At 34.9% G+C, this 21,623-nt stretch overlaps 1 protein-coding gene across 2 annotated transcripts in view; it reads right to left on the minus strand.

The window, feature by feature from the left end:
- The window catches only part of DOK6 (docking protein 6), a 404,328-nt gene that overhangs the window by 220,790 nt on the left and 161,915 nt on the right, over nt 1–21,623 (minus strand). For both annotated transcript variants that reach the window (XM_061169746.1, XM_061169747.1), the window contains exon 3: nt 15,900–16,014. In XM_061169746.1, the coding sequence (XP_061025729.1) occupies nt 15,900–16,014 (115 nt within the window). The remainder of the gene's footprint in view (nt 1–15,899; nt 16,015–21,623) is intronic.

Here is a 21,623-nt window from a genome sequence, read left to right on the forward strand (position 1 = left end):
CAAAGATCGAGAAGATGCAAGAAATGTTGAACAAAGACCTAGAAGAATTAAAGAACAAACAAACAGGGATGAACAATACAATAACTGAAATGAAAACTACACTAAAAGGAATCAATAGCAGAATAACTGAGGCAGAAGAACGGATAAGTGACCTGGAAGACAGAATGGTGGAATTCACTGCTGCGGAACAGAATAAAGAAAAAAGAATGAAAAGAAATGAAGACAGCCTAAGAGACCTCTGAGACAACATTAAACACAACAACATTCGCATTATAGGGATCCCAGAAGGAGAAGACAGAGAGAAAGGACCAGAGAAAATATTTGAAGAGATTATAGTCGAAAACTTCCCTAACATGGGAAAGGACATAGCCACCTAAGTCCAGGAAGCACAGAGAGTCCCATAAAGGATAAACCCAAGGAGAAACACGCTGAGACACATAGTAATCAAATTGACAAAAATTAAAGACAAAGAAAAATTACTGAAAGCAGCAAGGGAAAAATGACAAATAACATACAAGGAAACTCCCATAAGGTTAACAGCTGATTTCTCAGCAGAAACTCTACAAGCCAGAAGGGAGTGCCATGATATACTTAAAGTGATGAAAGAGAAGAACCTACAACCAAGATTACTCTACCCGGCAAGGATCTCATTCAGATTCGATGGAGAAATCAAAAGCTTTACAGACAAGCAAAGGCTAAGAGAATTCAGCACCACCAAACCAGCTCTACAACAAATGCTAAAGGAACTTCTCTAAGTGGGAAACACAAGAGAAGAAAAGGGCCTACCAAAACAAACCCAAAACAATTAAGAAAATGGTAATAGGAACATACATATCGATAATTACCTTAAACGTGAATGGATTAAATGCTCCAACCAAAAGACACAGGTTCGCTGAATGGATACAAAAACAAGACCCATATATATGCTGTCTAGAAGAGACCCACTTCAGACCTAGGAACACATACAGACTGAAAGTGAGGGGATGGAAAAAGATATTCCATGCAAATGGAAATCAAAAGAAAGCTAGAGTAGCAATACTCATAACAGACAAAATAGACTTTAAAATAAAGAATGTTACAAGAGACAAGGAAGGACACTACATAATGATCAAGGGATCAATCCAAGAAGAAGATATAACAATTATTAATATATATGCACCCAACATAGGAACACCTCAATACATAAAGCAACTGCTAACAGCTATAAAAGAGGAAATTTACAGTAACACAATAATAGTGGGGGACTTTAACACCTCACTTACACCAATGGACAGATCATCCAAAATGAAACTAAATAAGGAAACACAGGCTTTAAATGACACAATAGACCAGATAGATTTAATTAATATTTATAGGACATTCCATCCAAAAACAGCAGATTAAACTTTCTTCTCAAGTGCGCACGGAGCATTCTCCAGGAGAGATCACATCTTGGGTCACAAATCAAGCCTCAGTAAATTTAAGAAAATTGAAATCATATCAAGCATCTTCTCTGACCACAATGCTATGAGATTAGAAATCAATTACAGGGTAAAAAACGTAAAAAACACAAACACATGGAGGCTAAACAATACGTTACTAAGTAACCAAGACATCACTGAACAAATCAAAGAGGAAATCAAAAAATACCTAGAGACAAACGACAATGAAAACACGGCAATCCAAAACCTATGGGATGCAGCAAAAGCAGTTCTAAGAGGGAAGTTTATAGCAATACAAGCCTACCTCAAGAAACAAGAAAAATCTCAAGTAAACAATCTAACCTTACAGCTAAAGGAACTAGAGAAAGAAGAACAAACAAAACCCAAAGTTAGCAGAAGGAAAGAAATCATAAAGATCAGATCAGAAATTAATGAAATAGAAACAAAGAAAACAATAGCAAAGATCAATAAAACTAAAAGCTGGTTCTTTGAGAAGATAAACAAAATTGATAAAGCATTAGCCAGACTCATCAAAAAAAAGAGGGAGAGGACTCAAATCAATAAAATTAGAAATAAAAAAGGAGAAGTTACAACAGACATGGCAGAAATACAAAGCATTCTAAGAGACTACTACAAGCAACTCTATGCCAATAAAATGGACAACCTGGAAGAAATGGACAAATTCTTAGAAAGGTATAACCTTCCAAGACTGAACCAGGAAGAAATAGAAAATATGAACAGACCAATCACAAGTAATGAAATTCAAACTGTGATTAAAAATCTTCCAACAAACAAAAGTCCAGGACCAGATGGCTTCACAGGTGAATTCTATCAAACATTTAGAGAAGAGCTAACAACAATCCTTCTCAAACTCTTCCAAAAAATTGCAGAGGAAGGAACACTCTCAAACTCATTCTATGAGGCCACCATCACCCTGATACCAAAACCAGACAAAGATACTACAAAAAAAGAAAATTACAGACCAATATCACTGATGAATATTGATGCAAATATCCTCAACAAAATACTAGCAAACAGAATCCAACAACACATTAAAAGGATCATACACCATGATCAAGTGGGATTTATCCCAGGGATGCAAGGATTCTTCAATATACGCAAATCAATCAATGTGATACACCATATTAACAAATTGAAGAATAAAAACCATATGATTGTCTCAATAGATGCAGAAAAAGCTTTTGACAAAAGTCAACACCCATTTATGATAAAAACTCTCCAGAAAGTGGGCATAGAGGGAACCTACCTCAACATAATAAAGGCCATATATGACAAAGCCACAGCAAACATCATTCTCAATGGTGAAAAACTGAAAGCATTTCCTCTAAGATCAGGAACAAGACAAGGATGTCCACTCTCACCACTATTATTCAACATAGTTTTGGAAGTCCTAGCCACGGCAATCAGAGAAGAAAAAGAAGTAAAAGGAATACAAATTGGAAAAGAAGAAGTAAAACTGTCACTGTTTGCATTTGACATGATACTATACATACAGAATCCTAAAGATGCCACCAGAAAACTACTAGAGCTAATCAATGAATTTGGTAAAGTTTCAGGATACAAAATTAATGCACAGAAATCTCTTGCATTCCTATACACTAATGATGAAACATCTGAAAGAGAAATTATGGAAAGACTCCCATTTACCATTGCAACAAAAAGAATAAAATACCTAGGAATAAACCTACCTAGGGAAACAAAAGCCCTGTATGCAGAAAACTATAAGACACTGATGAAAGAAATTAAAGATGATACCAACAGATGGAGAGATATACCATGTTCTTGGATTAGAAGAATCAGCATTGTGAAAATGACTCTACTACCCAAAGCAATCTACAGATTCAATGCAATCCCTATCAAATTACCAATGGCATTTTTTACGGAACTAGAACAAATCATCTCACAATTTGTATGGAGACACAAAAGACCCCAAATAGCCAAAGCAGTCTTGAGGAAAAAAAATGGAGCTGGAGGACAAAGACTCCCTGACTTCAGACGATATTACAAAGCTACAGTAATCAAGACAATATGGTACTGGCACAAAAACAGAAACATAGATCAATGGAACAAGATAGAAAACCCAGAGATAAACCCACGCACCTATGGTCAACTAATCTATGACAAAGGAGGCAAGGATGTACAATGGAGAAAAGACAGTCTCTTCAAGAAGTGGTGCTGACTAGAGAATGGACTTGAGGATATGGGGAGGGGGAGGGGTGAGATGTGACAGGGTGAGAGAGTGTCATGGACATATATACACTACCAAATGTAAAATAGATAGCTAGTGGGAAGCAGCCGCATAGCACAGGGAGATCAGCTCGGTGCTTTGTGACCACCTAGAGGGGAGGGATAGGGAGGGTGGGAGGGAGGGAGACACAAGAGGGAAGAGATATGGGAACATATGTATATGTATAACTGATTCACTTTGTTATAAAGCAGAAGCTAACACACCATTGTAAAGCAATTATACTTCAATAAAGATGTTTAAAAAAAAAAAAAAAAAAGAAGTGGTGCTGGGAAAACTGGACAGCTACACGTAAAAGAATGAAATTAGAACACTCCCTAACACCATACACAAAAATAAACTCAAAATGGATTCAACACCTAAATGTAAGACCAGACACTATAAAACTCTTAGAGGAAAACATAGGAAAAACACTCTTTGACATAAATCACAGCAAGATCTTTTTTGATCCACCTCCTAGAGTAATGGAAATAAAAACAAAAATAAACAAATGGGACCTAATGAAACTTCAAAGCTTTTGCACAGCAAAGGAAATCATAAACAAGACGAAAAGACAACCCTCAGAATGGGAGAAAATATTTGCAAATGAATCAATGGACAAAGGATTAATCTCCAAAATATATAAACAGCTCATGCAGCTCAATATTAGAAAAACAAACAACCGAATCCAAAAATGGGCAGAAGACTCTAATAGACATTTCTCCAAAGAAGACATACAGATGGCCAAGAAGCACATGAAAAGCTGCTCAACATCACTAATTATTAGAGAAATGAAAATCGAAACTACAATGAGGTACCACCTCACACCAGTTAGAATGGGCATCATCAGAAAATCTACAAACAACAAATGCTGGAGAGAGTGTGGAGAAAAGGGAACCCTCTTGCACTGTTGGTGGGAATGTAAATTGATACAGCCACTATGGAGAACAGTATGGAGGTTCCTTAAAAAACTAAAAATAGAATTACCATATGATCCAGCAATCCCACTACTGGGCATATGCCCAGAGAAAACCATAATTCAAAAAGACACATGCACCTAAATGTTCATTGCAGCACTATTTACAATAGCCACATCATGGAAGCAACCTAAATGCCAATCGACAGACGAATGGATAAAGAAGTTGTGGCTCATATATACAATGGAATGTTACTCAGCCATAAAAAGGAATGAAATTGAGTCATTTGTTGAGACATGGATGGATCTAGAGACTGTCATACAGAGTGAAGTAAGCCAGAAAGAGAAAAACAAATATCGTATATTAACGCATGTATGTGGAACCTAGAAAAATGGTACAGATGAACCAGTTTGCAGGGCAGAAGTTGAGACACAGATGTAGAGAACAAAGGTATGGACACCAAGGGGGGAAAACTGTGGTGGGGTGGGGATGGTGGTGTGCTGAATTGGGCGATTGGGACTGACATGTATACACTGATGTGTATAAAATTGATGACTAATAAGAACCTGCAGTATAAACAAACAAACAAACAAAACAACTAATACTAAACTTTCTTTGGGTATTTGTATGGGAATATGTTAATATAAAAGTTTCAGACATTGCATGAAATTTCTAAAAAAAAAAAAAAACCGAAGATATAGGATTTGGGAAATACAATGTGAGTAAACTGAAAAATGATTAACTGATATCTAGGTATTTCAGGTACAGAATAACACTTATGCAAAAATTTAATAAGTTTATGGATATATTGGGATTTGGGTTTTGCCCAAATAGTTTTCATTTTTAATGTGGGGCAATTTATTCATGAATATTCCATTACAAATTTCAAATGGGAAGAACTATAATAACTTCATTATATTACAGAATAAATTCAATGCTTCAAATAATTATTTAGGAAATTAACCAGGTTGTTCAGACTTTAAATATTACTTGCCCTGAATTATTTGGAGATAACTTTTCAGATTTCATATACTGACAAAGACAGACATAGCTGAGCTCTTCCTTTCCTTTTCTCTTTTCCTTAATGACGGTAACAGAATCTATTACCCAACCTCTGGGTTTCCAACATCTAAGCCATCTGTTCCTTTATTCACTAGGCATTGAACATACTCCAAAAAAAAAAAAAAAGAATGAACAAGGGCTCTCTTTTCAAGGAATGGCAGAATGCAGAAATGTTCATTTGTATTCAAGAATGTTCTATTCATAGTTGTTACAGCAGACCTGGTGGGCCATGGTGATTTGCACACACACACACAGCACACTGATCACCACCCCCCACTCCCCATCACAACACAGAGCAATCTGTTATTTGGCAATTTAAATAATTTTTCCTATGGGGCAGTCAAATTAGTCTCCCAAACTTGTTTTGAAAAATAATGATCTCTTTGAAAAAGGAAGATGATAAACATATCATTATAACAAAACTTAAGTATAAACTTTACTCATTCACTAATTCAACAAATTTTTATTAGCACTGTGGTGCTGGTAATTCCAGGAGGAGAAAGACACCGGGGTTATGTCTTCATTGAGCTTAAAATCCTACAGAGCAGAGAGGTTTTGAACAACGTACGTGAAGTCCAAGTTCCAGTGCTACGGGGGAATAGAGTAGAGGTACTAAGATGAGGGGCAGGAAGCATGAGATCCTACACCGAGGATGGAAGGAAATGTAGAGATGGTTGGTTGAAGTGTGCGGGGGGCATACTAGGCTGGGGGAGCTCATACAAGGTCTACACGTTAGGAAGGAGCAAGACACACACATATGTATGCGTGCACATGTGTCTTTGTACTCATGAATCATACACAAGGTACATAGGTACACATTTAGGATTATTTTTATTGTTTGTTGTTATTGCTATCAGTTTCTTTTTAGCATGTTAGACTATACCACTTTTTATTTCTGCAATTCTTTCTCTAATCTGTCTTTTAACTTAAAAATACATCACAGTTGACCTTACAGATAACTGATATAGAGCTAGTATTTTATTGCAAGTTTTACTGAGATAATTGTAGATTCACTTGTAATAATAAGAAATACTACAGAGAGATCCTGTTTTGACCACTTTCTTCTCTCTGAGCCCAATGTTAATATTTTGCAAAATTATAGAACAACATCACAACCAGGATACCGACATTGTAAGTTCACTGATTTTATTCAGATTTCCTCAGTTTTACTTGTACTTATTTGTGTCTGTGTGTGTGTTGAATTCTACACAATTTATCACCTTATGGATTTGTGTGTGCACCACCACAATCAAGGTAACTGCTCAGGTCCAATACAAGTACGTGTTACCCTTTTATGACCATACACTCCCCGTCTCCACACCCCCAAACCCCTACCCTAACCTCTGGCAACTAAACTGTCCTCCATTTGTAAAATGTGTCATTTCACAGATGTTGTATAAATGAAATCACAAAGTATATAATCTTTTGGGATTGGCTTTTTTTCACTGGGCCTAATTCACTTGAGATTCACCCAGGCTGCTGCATATATCAAACATTTGTTCCTTTTCACTGCTGAGGAGTAGTTCACGGTACGAGTATACCACAGTTTGTTGAAGGACCTCTGGGCTCTTTCCAGTTTTTGACTATTATGAATAAAGCTATTATGAACATTTTTGTACAGGTGTATATGTGTGTGTGAACATAAGTTTTCTTTTTTTTCCCCCTGAGATAAATATCCAAGAGTGCAATTGCTGGATTGTGTAATAATTACATATTTAATTTTATAAAAAGCTGCCACCCACTTTCCACAGTGGCTGGACCACTTTACATTCCCACCAGCAACGTATGAGTGATCCAGTTTCCCTGCAACCTCTCAAGCATTTAGTGGTATCACTATTATTTTTTTTAATTTCAGCCATTCAGATAGGTACACAGTGATACCTCATTATGGTTTAATTTGCATTTCCCTGATGATTAACTTTTTAAAAACTTGGATACATTCATGGGAACGTTCACATATGCATAATTTCATATAAATGGGATATTTTATATATACTGGGTATTTTCTTCTGTTCATTTTATTTTATTACTTTTCCTTTTCGCTTGCCTTTTTTTAACTCATCTTCCTTTCTATCTACCTTGTTATCATCTCCTCCTTGCCCCAGGTAATGCTTGTTAAAACACACACTCTTTCCATTTTTCTTTTACAAAATGGGATTATTCACTACATACTTCTCTGTTGGTTGTTTTGCCTGAAGAACTACACTTCTTAGAAATGTCTTCAAGTTAATTGGGTTAATTAGAATTCTTCCTCGTGATTGCATAATATTTCATGATAAGGATATACCATAATTTATTCAATGATTTTCCTGATAGGCATTCACTTATTTCCAATTTTGTTGTCATTACACATAATGTATAATACACAGGATATGTTCCCAAAGAGGTTCACTGAGTCAAGGGTATGCATGTTTATAATGGCAGCTGTCAGTTTTCTTGAAAAAAATAATTGAAACAATTTACGTTCTCACTAGCCATTATGAGAGTACATTTTAACCTTCATTTTCATTAGAAGTAAATGTGAGAGCTCCTTTTAATCGTGGCTTTAATCTTGTTATTTTAGTTTTCACGTCTGACTGCTTTTGAGTCTGTTTTCCATGTAATTTTGTCATTTTATTAAAAAATATAGACTACTCCATCTTAATATCTATCTGAAAAACATAATTTGCAAGAAAAAATACACAAATTCCTTGTTTTTAAGTACTTCCTTTTTTCCCATTGGCATGCCACGAAGTTAAGACAATTTTTAAAAATTGTGCCATGGCTTCTTAAACACTTTTACTACCATCTAAAAGCAGACTGTTACATCTACACATAAAAATATGGTTTAAAAAATAAATAATACTTTCAAATTAATCATAATTTAAACTAGTTGAAAACTCTTTGCAAGAAATGCAAAAAGAGGCGTTCTTCATTTTTACTCTTAGATCTTGCCTCAGTCTCACTGTCAGGAGATTCTTCCATTAAAATTTAAGGCCATTTTCTTTTAAAGAAGAGCCTTTCATTTCTCAAAAATCTTACATGAACCATGAAACTACCACCACTGCCAAAAAAGAAAACAAAAGCTTCCAATTTCAGACCTGTGGGTTACAACTGTGAGTCTAAATTTCAGAATTATGGAGAAACATAATTCAATACCATTCTTATCAGAAATAAGAGGCTCTGGTATTGCCTATGTACCCACAACACAACTCACTACAAATAAAAATTGTAAAACAACAGTGAAAATTGAAACATACAAACAATAAAGAAAATGCTCTTTTACCTGTTTTGGAAAACCAATTCTCTGGTTGTTGTTAGTTTTTTTTTTTTCTTCTTTTTTTTAAACATCTTTGTTGGAGTATAATTGCTTTAAAATGTTGTGTTAGTTTCTGCTGTATAACAAAGTGAATCAGCTATATGTATACAAATATCTCCATATACCCTCCCTCTTGCGTCTGTCTCCCACCCTCCTTATTCCACCCCACTAGGTGGTCACAAAGCACCGAGCTGATCTCCCTGTGCTATGCGGGTGCTTCCCACCATCTATTTTACATTTGGTAGTGTATATATGTCAGTGTCACTCTCTGACTTCGTCTCAGCTTACACTTCCCCCTCCCCATGTCCTCAAGTTCATTCATTACGTCTGCGTTTTTATTCCTGTCCTGACCCTAGGTTCTTAAGAACCATTATTTTTTTTTAGATTCCATATGTATGTGTTAGCATATGGCATTTGTTTTTCTCTTTCTGACTTACTTCACTCTGTATGACAGACTATAGGTCCATCCACCTCACAACAAATAACTCAATTTCATTTCTTTTTATGGCTGAGTAATATTCCATTGTATATATGTGCCACATCTTCTTTATCCATTCATCTGTCGATGGACACTTAGGTTGCTTCCGTGTCCTGGCTATTGTAAATAGTGCTGTAAAGAACATTGTGATACATGACTCCTTTTGAATCATGGTTTTCTCAGGGTATATGCCCAGTAGTGGGATTGCTGGGTTGTATGGTAGTTCTACTTTTAGTTTTTAAGGAATCTTCTTATTGTTCTCCATAGTGGCTGCATCAATTTACTTTCTCACCAACAGTGGAAGAGGGTTCCTTTTTCTCCACACCCTCTCCAGCATTTATTATCTGTAGATTTTTTGATGATGGCCATTCCTACTGGTGTGAGGTGCTACCTAATTGTAGGTTTGATTTGCATTTCTCTAATGATTAGTGATGTTGAGCATCCCTTCACGTGTTGGTTGCCAATCTGTATATCCACTTTGGAGAGATGTCTATTTAGATCTTCTTCCCATTTTTGGATTGGGTTATTTGTTTTTCTGATATTGAGATGCATGAGCTGCTTGTATATTTTGGAGATTAATCCTTGTCAGTGGCTTCATTTACAAATATTTTCTCCCACACTGTGGGCTGTCTTTTCATCTTGTTTATGGTTTCCTTTGCTGTGCAAAAGCTTTTAAGTTTCATTAGGTCCCATTTGTTTATTTTTGTTTTTATTTCCATTTCTCTAGGTGGTGGATCAAAAAGGATCTTGCTGTGATTTATGTAATAGACGGTTCTTCCTATGTTTTCCTCTAAGAGTTTTATAGTGTCTGGCCTTACATTAAGGTCTTTCATCCATTTTGAGTTTATTTTTGGGTACGGTGTTAGGAAGTGTTCTAATTTCATTCTTTTACATGCAGCTGTCAAGTTTTCCCAGCACCACTTATTGAAGAGGCTGTCTTTTCTCCATTATATATTCTTGCCTCCCTTATCAAAAATAAGGTGACCATAGGTGCATGGATTTATCTCTGGGCTTTCTATCCTGTTCCATTGATCTATAGTTCTGTTTTTGTGCCACTATCATACTATCTTGATTACTGTAGCTTTGTAGTATAGTCTGAAGTTTTGGAGCCTGATTCCTCCAGCTCCGTTTTCCTTTCTCAAGATTGCTTTGGCTATTTGGGGTCTTTTCTGTTTCCATACGAATTGTGTCATTTTTAGTTCTCATTCTGTGAAAAATGCCATTGGTAATTTGATAGGGATTGCATTGAATGTGTAGATTGCTTTGGGTAGTATAGTCATTTTCACAATGTTGATTTTTCGAATCTAAGAACATGGTATATCTCTCCATCTGTTTGCATCATCTTTAATTTCTTTCATCAATGTCTTATACTTTACTGCTTACAGGTCTTTTGTCTCCTTTTATTCTTTTTGTTGCAATGGTGAATGGGAGTGTTTCCTTAATTTGTCTTTCAGATTTTTCATCATTAGTGTATAGGAATGCAAGAGATTTCTGTGCATTAATTTTGTATCCTGCTACTTTACCAAATTCATTGATTAGCTCTAGTAGTTTTCTAGTGGCATCTTTAGGATTCTCTATGTATAGTATCATGTCATCTGCAAACAGTGACAGTTTTACTTCTTTACCAATTTGGATTCCTTTTATTTCTTTTTCTTCTTTGATTGCTGTGGCTAAAACTTCCAAAACTATGTTGAATAATAGTGGTGAGAGTGGGAAACCTTGTCTTGTTCCTGATATTAGTCAAAATGGTTTCAGTTTTTCACCACTGAGAACTATGTGGGCTGTGGGTTTGTCATATATGGCCCTTATTATGTTGAGGTAAGTTCCCTCTATCCCTACTTTCTGGAGGGTTTTTATCATAAATTGGTGTTTAATTTTGTCAAAAGCTTTGTCTGCATCTATTGAGATTATCAGATGTTTTTTATCCTTCAATTTGTTAATATGGTGTATCACATTGATTGATTTGCGTATATTGAAGAATCCTGGCATTCCTGGGATAAACCCCACTTGATCATGGTGTAGGATACTTATATTGTGCTGTTGGATTCTGTTTGCTAATATTTTGTTCAGGATTTTTGCATCTATGTTCATCAGTGATATTGGCCTGTAGTTTTTTTGTGTGTGTGTCACATATTTGTCTGGTTTCAATATCAGGGTGATAGTGGCCTCACAGAATGAGTTTGGGAGTGTTCCTCCCTCTACTATATTTTGGAAGACTTTGATAGGGTAGGTGTGAGCTCTTCTCTAAATGTTTGATAGAATTCTCCTGGGAAGCCATCTGTTCCTGGGCTTTTGGTTGTTGGAAGATTTTTAATCACAGTTTCAATTTCAGTTCTTGTGATTGGTCTGTTTATATTTTCTATTTCTTCCTGGTTCAGTCTCGGAAGGTTCTGCTTTTCTAAGAATTTGTCCATTTCTTCCAGGTTGTCCATTTTATTGGCATAGAGTTTCTTGTAGTAATCTCTCATGATCCTTTGTATTTCTGCATGTCAGTTTTTCTGCATGTCAGTTGTTACTTCTCCTTTTTCATTTCTAATTCTGCTGATTTGAGTCTTCTCCATTTTCTTCTTGATGAGTCTGGCTAATAGTTTATCAGTTTTGTTTATCTTCTCAAAGAACCAGCTTTTACTTTTACTTATCTTTGCTATTGTTTCCTTCATTTCTTTTTCATTTATTTCTGATCTGATCTTTATGATTTCTTTCCTTTTGTTAACTTTGGGGTTTTTTTGTTCTTTTTTCTCTAATTGCTTTAGGTGTGAGGTTAGGCTGTTTATTTGAGATTTTTCTTGTTTCTCGAGGTAGGATTGTATTGCTATGAATTTCCCTCTTAGAACTGCTTTTGCTGCAGCTCATAGGTTTTGGGGCATCGTGTTTTCACTGTCATTTGTTTCTAGGTATTTTTTGATTTCCTCTTTGATTTCTTCAGTGATCTCTTGGTTATTTAGTAGTGTATTGTTAGCCTCCATGTGTTTGTATTTTTTACAGTTTTTTCCCCTGTAACTGATATGTAGTCTCATAGTGTTGTGATCAGCAAAGATACTTGATAAGATTTCAGTTTTCTTAAATTTACTAAGGCTTGATTTGTGACCCAAGATATGATCTATCCTGGAGAATGTTCCATAAGCACTTGAGAAGAAAGTGTATTCTGTTGTTTTGGGATGGAATGTCCTATCAATATCAGTTAAGTCCATCTTGCTTAATGCGTCATTTAAAGCTTGTGTTTCCTTATTTATTTTCATTTTGGATGATCTCTCCATTGGTGAAAGTCAGGTGTTAAAGTCCCCTACTATGATTGTGTTACTGTTGATTTCCCCTTTTATGGCTGTTAGCATTTGCTTTATGTATTGAGGTGCTGCTATGTTGCGTGCTTAAATATTTACAACTGTAATATCTTCTTCTTGGATTGATCCCTTGATCATTACGTGGTGTCCTTCTTTGTCTCTTGTAAGAGTCTTTAAAGTCTGTTTTGTCTGATATGAGAATTGCTACTCCCGCTTTCTTTTGATTTCCATTTGAATGGAATATCTTTTTCCATCCCCTCACTTTCAGTCTCTATGTGTCCCTAGGTCAGGAGTGGGTCTCTTGTAGACAGCATATATACATGTCTTGTTTTTGTATCCATTCAGCCAGTCTATGTCTTTTGGTTGGAGCATTTAATCCATCTACATTCAAGGTGATTATTGACATGTATGTTCCTATTACCATTTTCTTAATTGATTTGGGGTCACTTTTGTGGGTCTTTTTCTTCACTTGTGTTTCGTGCCTAGAGAAGTTCCTTTAACATTTGTTGTAAAGCTGGTTTGGTGGTGCTGAATTCTCGTAGCTTTTTCTTGTCTGTAATGTTTTTGATTTCTCCATCGATTCTGAATGAGATCCTTGCCGGGTCGAGTAATCTTGGTTGTAGGTTTTTCCCTTTCATCACTTTAAATATGTACTGCCACTCCCTTCTGGCTTGCAGGGTTTCTGCTGAAAGATCACCTGTTAACATTATGGGGATTCCCTTGTATGTTCTTTGTTGCTTTTCCCTTGCTGCTTTTAATATTTTCTTTTTGTATTTAATTTTTGATAGTTGATTAATATGTGTCTTGGCATGTTTCTCTTTGGGTTTGTCCTTTATGGTACTCTCTGTGCCTCCTGTACTTGATTGACTATTTCCTTTCCCATGTTAGGGAAGTTTTCAACTATAATCTCTTCAAATAGTTTCTCAGTCCCTTTCTTTTTCTCTTCTTATTCTGGGACCCCTATAATTCGAATGTTGGTGCGTTTAATGTTGTCCCAGAGGTCTCTGAGACTGTTCTGAATTCTTTTCATTCTTTTTTCTATATTCTGCTCTGCAGTAGTTATTTCCACTATTTTATCTTCCGGGTCACTTATCCATTCTTCTGCCTCAGTTATTCTGGTATTGATTCCTTCTAGAGAATTTTAAATTTCATTTATTGTGTTGTTCATCATTGTTTGTTTGCTCTTTATTTCTTCTAGGTCCTTGTTAAACGTTTCTTGTATTTTCTCCATTCTATTTCCAAGATTTTGGATCATCTTTACTATCATTACTCTGAATTCTTTTTCAGGTAGACTGACTATTTCCTCTTCATTTGTTAGGTCTGGTGGGTTTTTACTTTGCTCCTTCATCTGCTGCATATTTCTCTGTTTTCTCATTTTGCTTAACTTACTGTGTTTGGGGTCTCCTTTTCGCAGGCTGCAGGTTTGTAGTTCCCGTTGTTTTTTGTGTCTGCCCCCGTGGGTAAGGTTGGTTCAGTGGGCTGTGTAAGTTTCCTGGTGGAGGGGACTAGTGCCTGTGTTCTGGTAGGTGAGGGTGGATCTTGTCTTTCTGGTGGGCAGGACCACGTCCAGTGCTGTGTTTTGGGGTGTTTGTGAACTTATTATGATTTTAGGCAGTCTCTCTGCTAATGGGTGGGATTGTGTTCCTGTCTTGCTAGTTGTTTGGCATAGGGTGTCCAGTAGTGGAGCTTGCTGGTCATTGAGTGGAGCTGGGTCTTAGCATTGAGATGGAGATCTCTGGGAGAGCTCTCGCCATTTGATATTACGTGGTGCCGGGAGGTCTCTGGTGGTCCAATGTCCTGAACTCGGCTCTCGCACCTCAGAGGCTCAGGCCTGACCCCCGGCCGGAGCACCAAAACCCTGTCAGCCACACGGCTTTTGGGAAGTCTAAGATCTTCTGCCAGCATTCAGTAGGTCTTCTGTAGTTGTTCCACATGTAGATGTATTTTTGATGTATTTGGGGGGAGGAAGGTGATCTCCATGTCTTACTCCTCTGCCATCTTGAAGGTCCTCCTCTGGTTGTTGTTAGTTTTAATATGCAACATTATTTGAGAACTCAGAGAAAAGTGAGGTTATGCAGTTGTAAGACAATGCACAAGAAGGCACAGATACTTTTGGATATTAATATATGATACCAGCAAGTTTGGGATGGGTTCTATTACCACATGGGAATTTATATTACCAGTTAACAGACTTCTATGCAACCGCCAAAAAGACAATTTTTAATGATGAAATGAGGTCAGATGACTAGTGAAGAAACGTACATAAAAGGAATAAAGGCATTCAAGGAAAGAGGAACACTTTGATACATTCTAATTCAATTTAGCAAAGCTAAGATAAGTGTAGGTGAGGAGGTGTGAGCAATTTATTTAGGCAAAGTGACTTTATGTTTTTGAATAACATAACCCGGTAATAAATATACCTATAAACTTTAACCATAAATACAGAAACTTTACACCCTTTTAAAAATTACTCAACAAAGCTTCTCCTAAAGACTCATCTATTATTTGAAATTCACATCTTTCAAACCCTTAGTGCTTTTTGCTTCCATGCATTATAAAATGAATACACCATTTCCCTGAGCAAAATCTTTAAAAAACTATAATAAGCCAACTAATATATTACACAGCACAGGGATTCCAAAATCAAAAACACTGCAAGTTCCAATGATAACTTGCCTTGTGTCTCAATAATGTCAGAGTGCAGTATGAACTGGGATGCTAAAATTCAATCTGGAAGGTATTTCATTGTAATACTGAGAATCCATGAAGGCAACCAATCACTCAAAGTTCTGTTTTGAAATGTTTGGGGACCGCGGCTGTGCCGTGCCACCCTCCTGCACAGCAGCACTGTTATCGTGCTACCAACTACCTCCAGCTGCACACGCACCAAGGACCAGAACACACAGCGCGTGCTTGCCCTAACAGCTTCTCACCGGCATGCTTTATTTAATTCTCCGAGCTTGAAAGGAAACCTCAAAAGTCCTCAGACCACCTGGGAGCAAAAGCCAGACACATAATAAACAAGCACCCAAACCATCTGTAGAAATAGATACACTGAGCTTCTTACTAAAGCCTTCCACAGCACATTCTCATCACAATAAGCCATCCTATTCAGTGGTAGATCTCAATCCATCTGGGCTATTGTCTCAGAAGCAACTCCATGTCTTCAAGCTGGAGACAAGGCTATAATTGCTTACCTGACTCACAGGCAAATGTCTTTGATGTTTCATCATGAAAGATAATTGCCACTGCATGCTTCTTTGTCTCTCGAGGCAGCCTGGTTATATTTTTGATGTTGTGCAGTTCAGTTACCTTGAAAGAAAAATATTTTTAACTTAGTGTACAGTACATGCTATATATTGGTGCTTACACAAAATGATCAGTTATTACTGTCTTAAGCCACTTTCCAATGGCTATTTTTACTTGGTAGCCAGGTATGATGTACTGGGTACAAGGAACTGCTGTAAATAGGCCTTTAGTCATGTGGTGGTCAGGTGTGGGCGAAGGGACGTGTTCCACAGTCCTGTCGTTAGGTCTCAGTCTTTAGTGAGCCTATGCCTCTGGACAGTGAGCTTAACAAGTGTTTCTCAGTCTTCCCTAACCACAGGTGGGAGAGGATGGCTAGAGTGGGCAGCAATTGGGTATTTACCTTGTCTTTAACAAGGGTGCCAGTTTTGACTTGATCAATGTTCAATGCTTTCACTTTATCACACGTGTTAACTGAAAATGAAAGATTTTGGTGAAGGGAAATGATTTAATTCCATTTATGATTCACAATGCCATCCCAGAAGCACTATCAATCACTAACTAGTGTTCTAAGTGAAAAAAGATAAACAGATATACTTATATGTTTAAAAAATTTTGGTCCTCCATTTGTGAAGATGATACCTCTGATGTTGATTACGATGTACTAGTATAAAAATAGTTTAAATGACCAATTCATGGCTAAAAATTGTACTGATGACACATAATATCTGTAAAATAAAACTATGTGGCTACTTGTTAAAGAGCTTTATGTTTTTTGTCATATTTCCTTTTAAAATCTGTAGTGATCTAGACTTCTAGCCTCATAAAATAACATGCTTATCACTCAGTGTTGCTGTGTAAGCTGTCCATAGGGACCTTTTTGTTCTTTGTCACAATGAATTTACAGTCTACTGTCTACATTCTACATTGCAGGAAAATTAATTTTAATATATCTTTTCTTCATATTTGTTTTTTTCTCTCCTTGTCATTATCTCATTTAAGATTAACATGCAAAATTAAAATGGGTAAGATAAGTGATTTTAAGTTAAATAAACTAAAAATGATTTGCTTCATATATATGCATATATATAAACACCTATATGTATTCATTTGTGAATTATACATATACTATATCTATCTATCTATCTATCTATCTATCTATCTATCTATCTATGTATCTATCTATCTATCTATCTACCTACCTACCTACATATCTATTTGGAAATACTCATTTTCTCTTCCAGGAAAGAATAATTAGACACTAATATCTTACAATGTCTGAGGTCTAATACTCTGGGGAGAAAGATGAGAATTTTTTTTTGAACAATGATTTGCATATTATATTTAAAGTACATTAAAGTATGTTCTCAATGATAAACTCTTGAATTTTTAAATGATTTGATAACTGACTCAAGTAATATTTAAGCCAAATTTTTTCTAACATAGTTAAAGATATTTTAAAAAGAGGTATTATTTTCAAGTGTTATTAATTTTAAATAAACAAATGATCTTATCAAAATTAAATAGAGACTATAAGCAATGAAGATTATGTGTTGCTTAAGAACTGACGCAATTTATGTCAGGTAAGCGTAAAAGTGATATGCTGCTATGTACATTATATATAATATCTAGTTGTACCAAACAATATCATAAAAACATTTATTATTCTGCTCAAAGGTCTTTCCAAATATGTTTATTTACAAATATAAAAGAATATTGGAACAGATATTGTGGATTACATCTTTTTTTGTCACCTCATAGCAAAAAATCAACAGAACAAATTAATAAATACCCTAGCAAAATGCAGCAAGCACTAGAGATTTTCTAACTTTAGTGCCTTAGGCAGTCTGACAGATGATGTAGTTCAAACAAAGTGTTTGCTCTTCTGTAAAATTTACATTTAGAAATGCAGAGAACCTCTTCAAGCAGACATTGTTACACTGGTTTCCACAATAGTGCAAGGCTTTTTGTTGTTGATCAGTAGTGTAATGCCACCCACTTCAGTGTGTGCCCTAACACACTGAAGAGATGCCAGAAAGCAAAATACTCATGAGGAGCATAAAATTCCACTTCTCAGATTGTCTTAGTTAGGAAATTCAAGTGTTATACTAGATTATAAAATGTTACAAAATCATACCAGAAGATACAAAAATCATACGTAGAAGATTTTCTAAGGAGTTGGTATACCTTTGGAATTTGATATATCTTTAATTCAAAATATATTTTAAAAATATTTAAAATCATAACAATTTAGGTCAAGATATATTTGAATCTCCTGTCCTCACTTTTCACTCTCAGTACTATATGATTTTACCATCCAGTACAAAACTATTTGTATTTTCTTACATGAAGACAATTTTTAAAATAATGTCTTTAAATGTTTTAAAATAAAAATGTTTTTATTAGTCTAAAACCTAACAATGTGACATAAAAGTAATTATGAACTTTTATTAAGATTGTGAAATCCTAGAGCATTTCAATAAAATATATCAATAAATTATTACATCATTTAACAATTTAATCCATATATCTGAAATACTGATTTTTCATATTGCTATAAATGGACAAAATTTTAAAGTTTAATAATAAAGCATTAAAATAATTATTTTAAATATGAAATCAACAGAATTTAATTAAAGGAAAAATTACTTGAAAATAATTCTAGTTGTTCAAGTCTAAGTCAATAAATGCCACGGTCAATAATTTAAAATATTGAGGTCTAATAAGTGATAGAAGTAAAGCCTAAATATAAACATACCTAAATGATGACTTTGCTACCTGGTGTTATTTAATTTTTATTTCAAGGAGCAATCCCCAAGGAATTCATAGTGATAAGAGTCAGAGATAGAGAGTTCAAAGAAAAAACACATAATCTTTTTCTGTAGGACTTCATAACATAGTTGGGGCAATAAGATTACAAATGACGGTGATAAACCCTGCGATAGCCAAACAAACACAGAAGAAGAAAGTCTGTATTTCTGCAACTAATTTGTGGATTGGTCACCTGTACCAATCAATGTTACAAGAAACCTGGATTTTAAACCATAAGTTAAAAAAGTATATAGACAGCTTCCAAACCTTACTCTCCTGCCCTATTTTGTTCATGTGGATTGTATCTATTAATGATCACAATAAGAAATATTAGTACTTATAAAGTATTCAAAATTTATTTATTAATGTGTTTAAAACTAATAATAAACCATTTTATGATAACACAAATACTATTTTAAAATTTAAAAAAATTTCTTAAATAGGCAAAGAGTGTTAATGTTTTTACATTTTTGCAAAACTCAATGTCTGGCTTAAGAGAGGACAGCTTGATACTCATTTCTGCTTCTGAATTCAGATACATGGTTTTGATTAAGTATATACAGAAAATAAGTCCTCACACAGACATGAAGTTGTAAAAGGGAAGAATAGTTTAAGAGCATTTTCAGCCAACTGTAGATATTCTTCAATTCTATCTCCAAAGTTGACATATTTCTTTTAAAGGTTATTACCATGGGGGGTCTGACATAGTGTCATACACGTTTTACACTCTGTTGCATTAAAATCCATAGGTCTCTTTTCACCTTTGACTGATTATGGGTAAAACACTGGTTCACTGAGTTATGAAGATCTTATAAATGTCAACATATTTCATTATCAATATAAAAAATCCATCAATATCACCCTTGGTTTCCACAAAAAAAATCTGTAAGTTTTGAGAAGTTGTTAAGCTCAAGAATGCAGACACAGTAGATGCCCAAATTTTAATTTTCATCTGAAAACTTAAAATTTAGCTTTGTTAATAAATACTGTCAATTGTTTTCTTTGAAGACAGGCTCATTTAGTTCATTTTTGAGAAAATGTCTGAGAAATACGCAAGTCTGAATAACCATAATTTGTCTGTCAATCACACTTTCATTAAAATAGGTGTTCTGTGAAAAAAATTTTTGCCAGTTTGCTTGTAATTTCAACAATCACACAAGTGCTCCCCCTGGAGATAATCATTTCATGTCAGTATGTAGCAGATGTGTTTTATGGGTTCTTACCATTTTTTCACATACAGTATTAAAAAGATGTACTTAAAGGTCTAGATTTAATAAAGTTATTTTTATTGTTTCATCAAGATGATTCCTAAGTAAAATGAAAATATAATTGACATATGTTTTGTTTGTTTATTTGCTTATTTGGGTGAATATATGATGGTAAAGAATACAATGACTTTAGTCCCATTTATTTTTACTGCTTTGCCTAAGCCTTTGGTGTCATATCCAAAAAAATAATTGTCAAAACCAATGTCAAGGAGATTTTCCCCTATGTGTTTTCCTAGGAATTTTATTGTTTCGGGTCTTACATTTAAGTCTTTAATCCATTTTGAGTTGATTTTTGTGTACGGTGTAAGAGAAGGTGCCAATTTCATTCTTTTGCATGTGCATATCCAGTTTTCCCAGCAACAATTATTGATGACACTACCCCTTTCCCATTGTCTCTCCTTGGCACTCTTGTTGAAAATTAGTTGATGAAATATATATATATTATTTCTGGGCTCTCTATTCTGTTCCGCTGGTATCTTTGTCTACTTCTATGTCATTGTCATACTGTTTTGATTACTATAGCTTTGTAATACAATTTTAAATGAGGAAGTGTGATGCCTAAAGCTTTCTCAAGATTGCTTTGGCTGTTCATGGTCTTTTGTGGTTTGATACAAATTTTAGAATTGTTTTTTTCTAATTCTGTGAAAAATGCCTTTGGAATTTTGATAGCGATGGACTGAATATTGTATATTGCTTTGGGAAGTATTGATATTTTAACAATATTAATTCTTCCAATCTATGAACACAGGATATTTCTACTTATACCTGCTTCAATTTTTTTTTATCAGTGTGTAATAGTTTTCAGTGTACAGGTCTTTTACCTCCTTAGTTAAATTTATTCTTAAGTATTTCATTTTTTTGATACTATTGTAAATGGGATTGTTTTCTTGATTTCCTTTTTGGAGATATCATCACTGGTATAAAAAAATGCAACTGATTTTTGTATGTTGACCTTATATCCTACAGCTTTACTGAATTCATTTATTAGTTCTAACATTTTTTATGGAGTCTTTAGGTTTTCCACATATAGGATCATGTCATCTGCAAAAAGCAATAATGTTACTTCTTCCTTTCTGATTTTGATGCCTTTTATTTCTCTTTCTTATCTTATTGCTCTTTCTATTACTTCCAGTACTATTTTGAATAGAAGTGGTGAGAGTTGGCATCCTTGTCTTTACCAGATCTTAGAGTAAAAGCTTTCAGTTTTCCTCCATTGATTATGATGTTAGCTGTGGGCCTTTCATAAATGGGCTTTATTTTGTTGAGGAAATTTCCTTCTGTACCTATTTTGTTGAGAGGTTTTTGTAAAAATTATGAATGGATTTTTGACTTTGTCAAATACTTTTTCTGCAGCCATTGAGATGATCACGTGTTTTTTATCTTTCATTTTTTAATGTCGAGTATTGTATTGATTGATGTGCATATGTTAAACCAACTTTGCATCCCAGGGATAAATACCACTTTGTCGTTATGTATAATCTTTTTGATGTGCTGTTGAATTCAGTTTGCTAGTATTTTATTGTGGATTTTTGCATCTATGTTCATCAGAGACATCGACCTTTCTTTTCTTGTGGTTTCTTTGCCTTTGCTTGCCTT

The sequence above is a fragment of the Eubalaena glacialis genome, chromosome 15 (genome assembly GCF_028564815.1).
Source record: "Eubalaena glacialis isolate mEubGla1 chromosome 15, mEubGla1.1.hap2.+ XY, whole genome shotgun sequence".
In the NCBI taxonomy this organism is placed as follows: Eukaryota; Metazoa; Chordata; class Mammalia; order Artiodactyla; family Balaenidae; genus Eubalaena; species Eubalaena glacialis.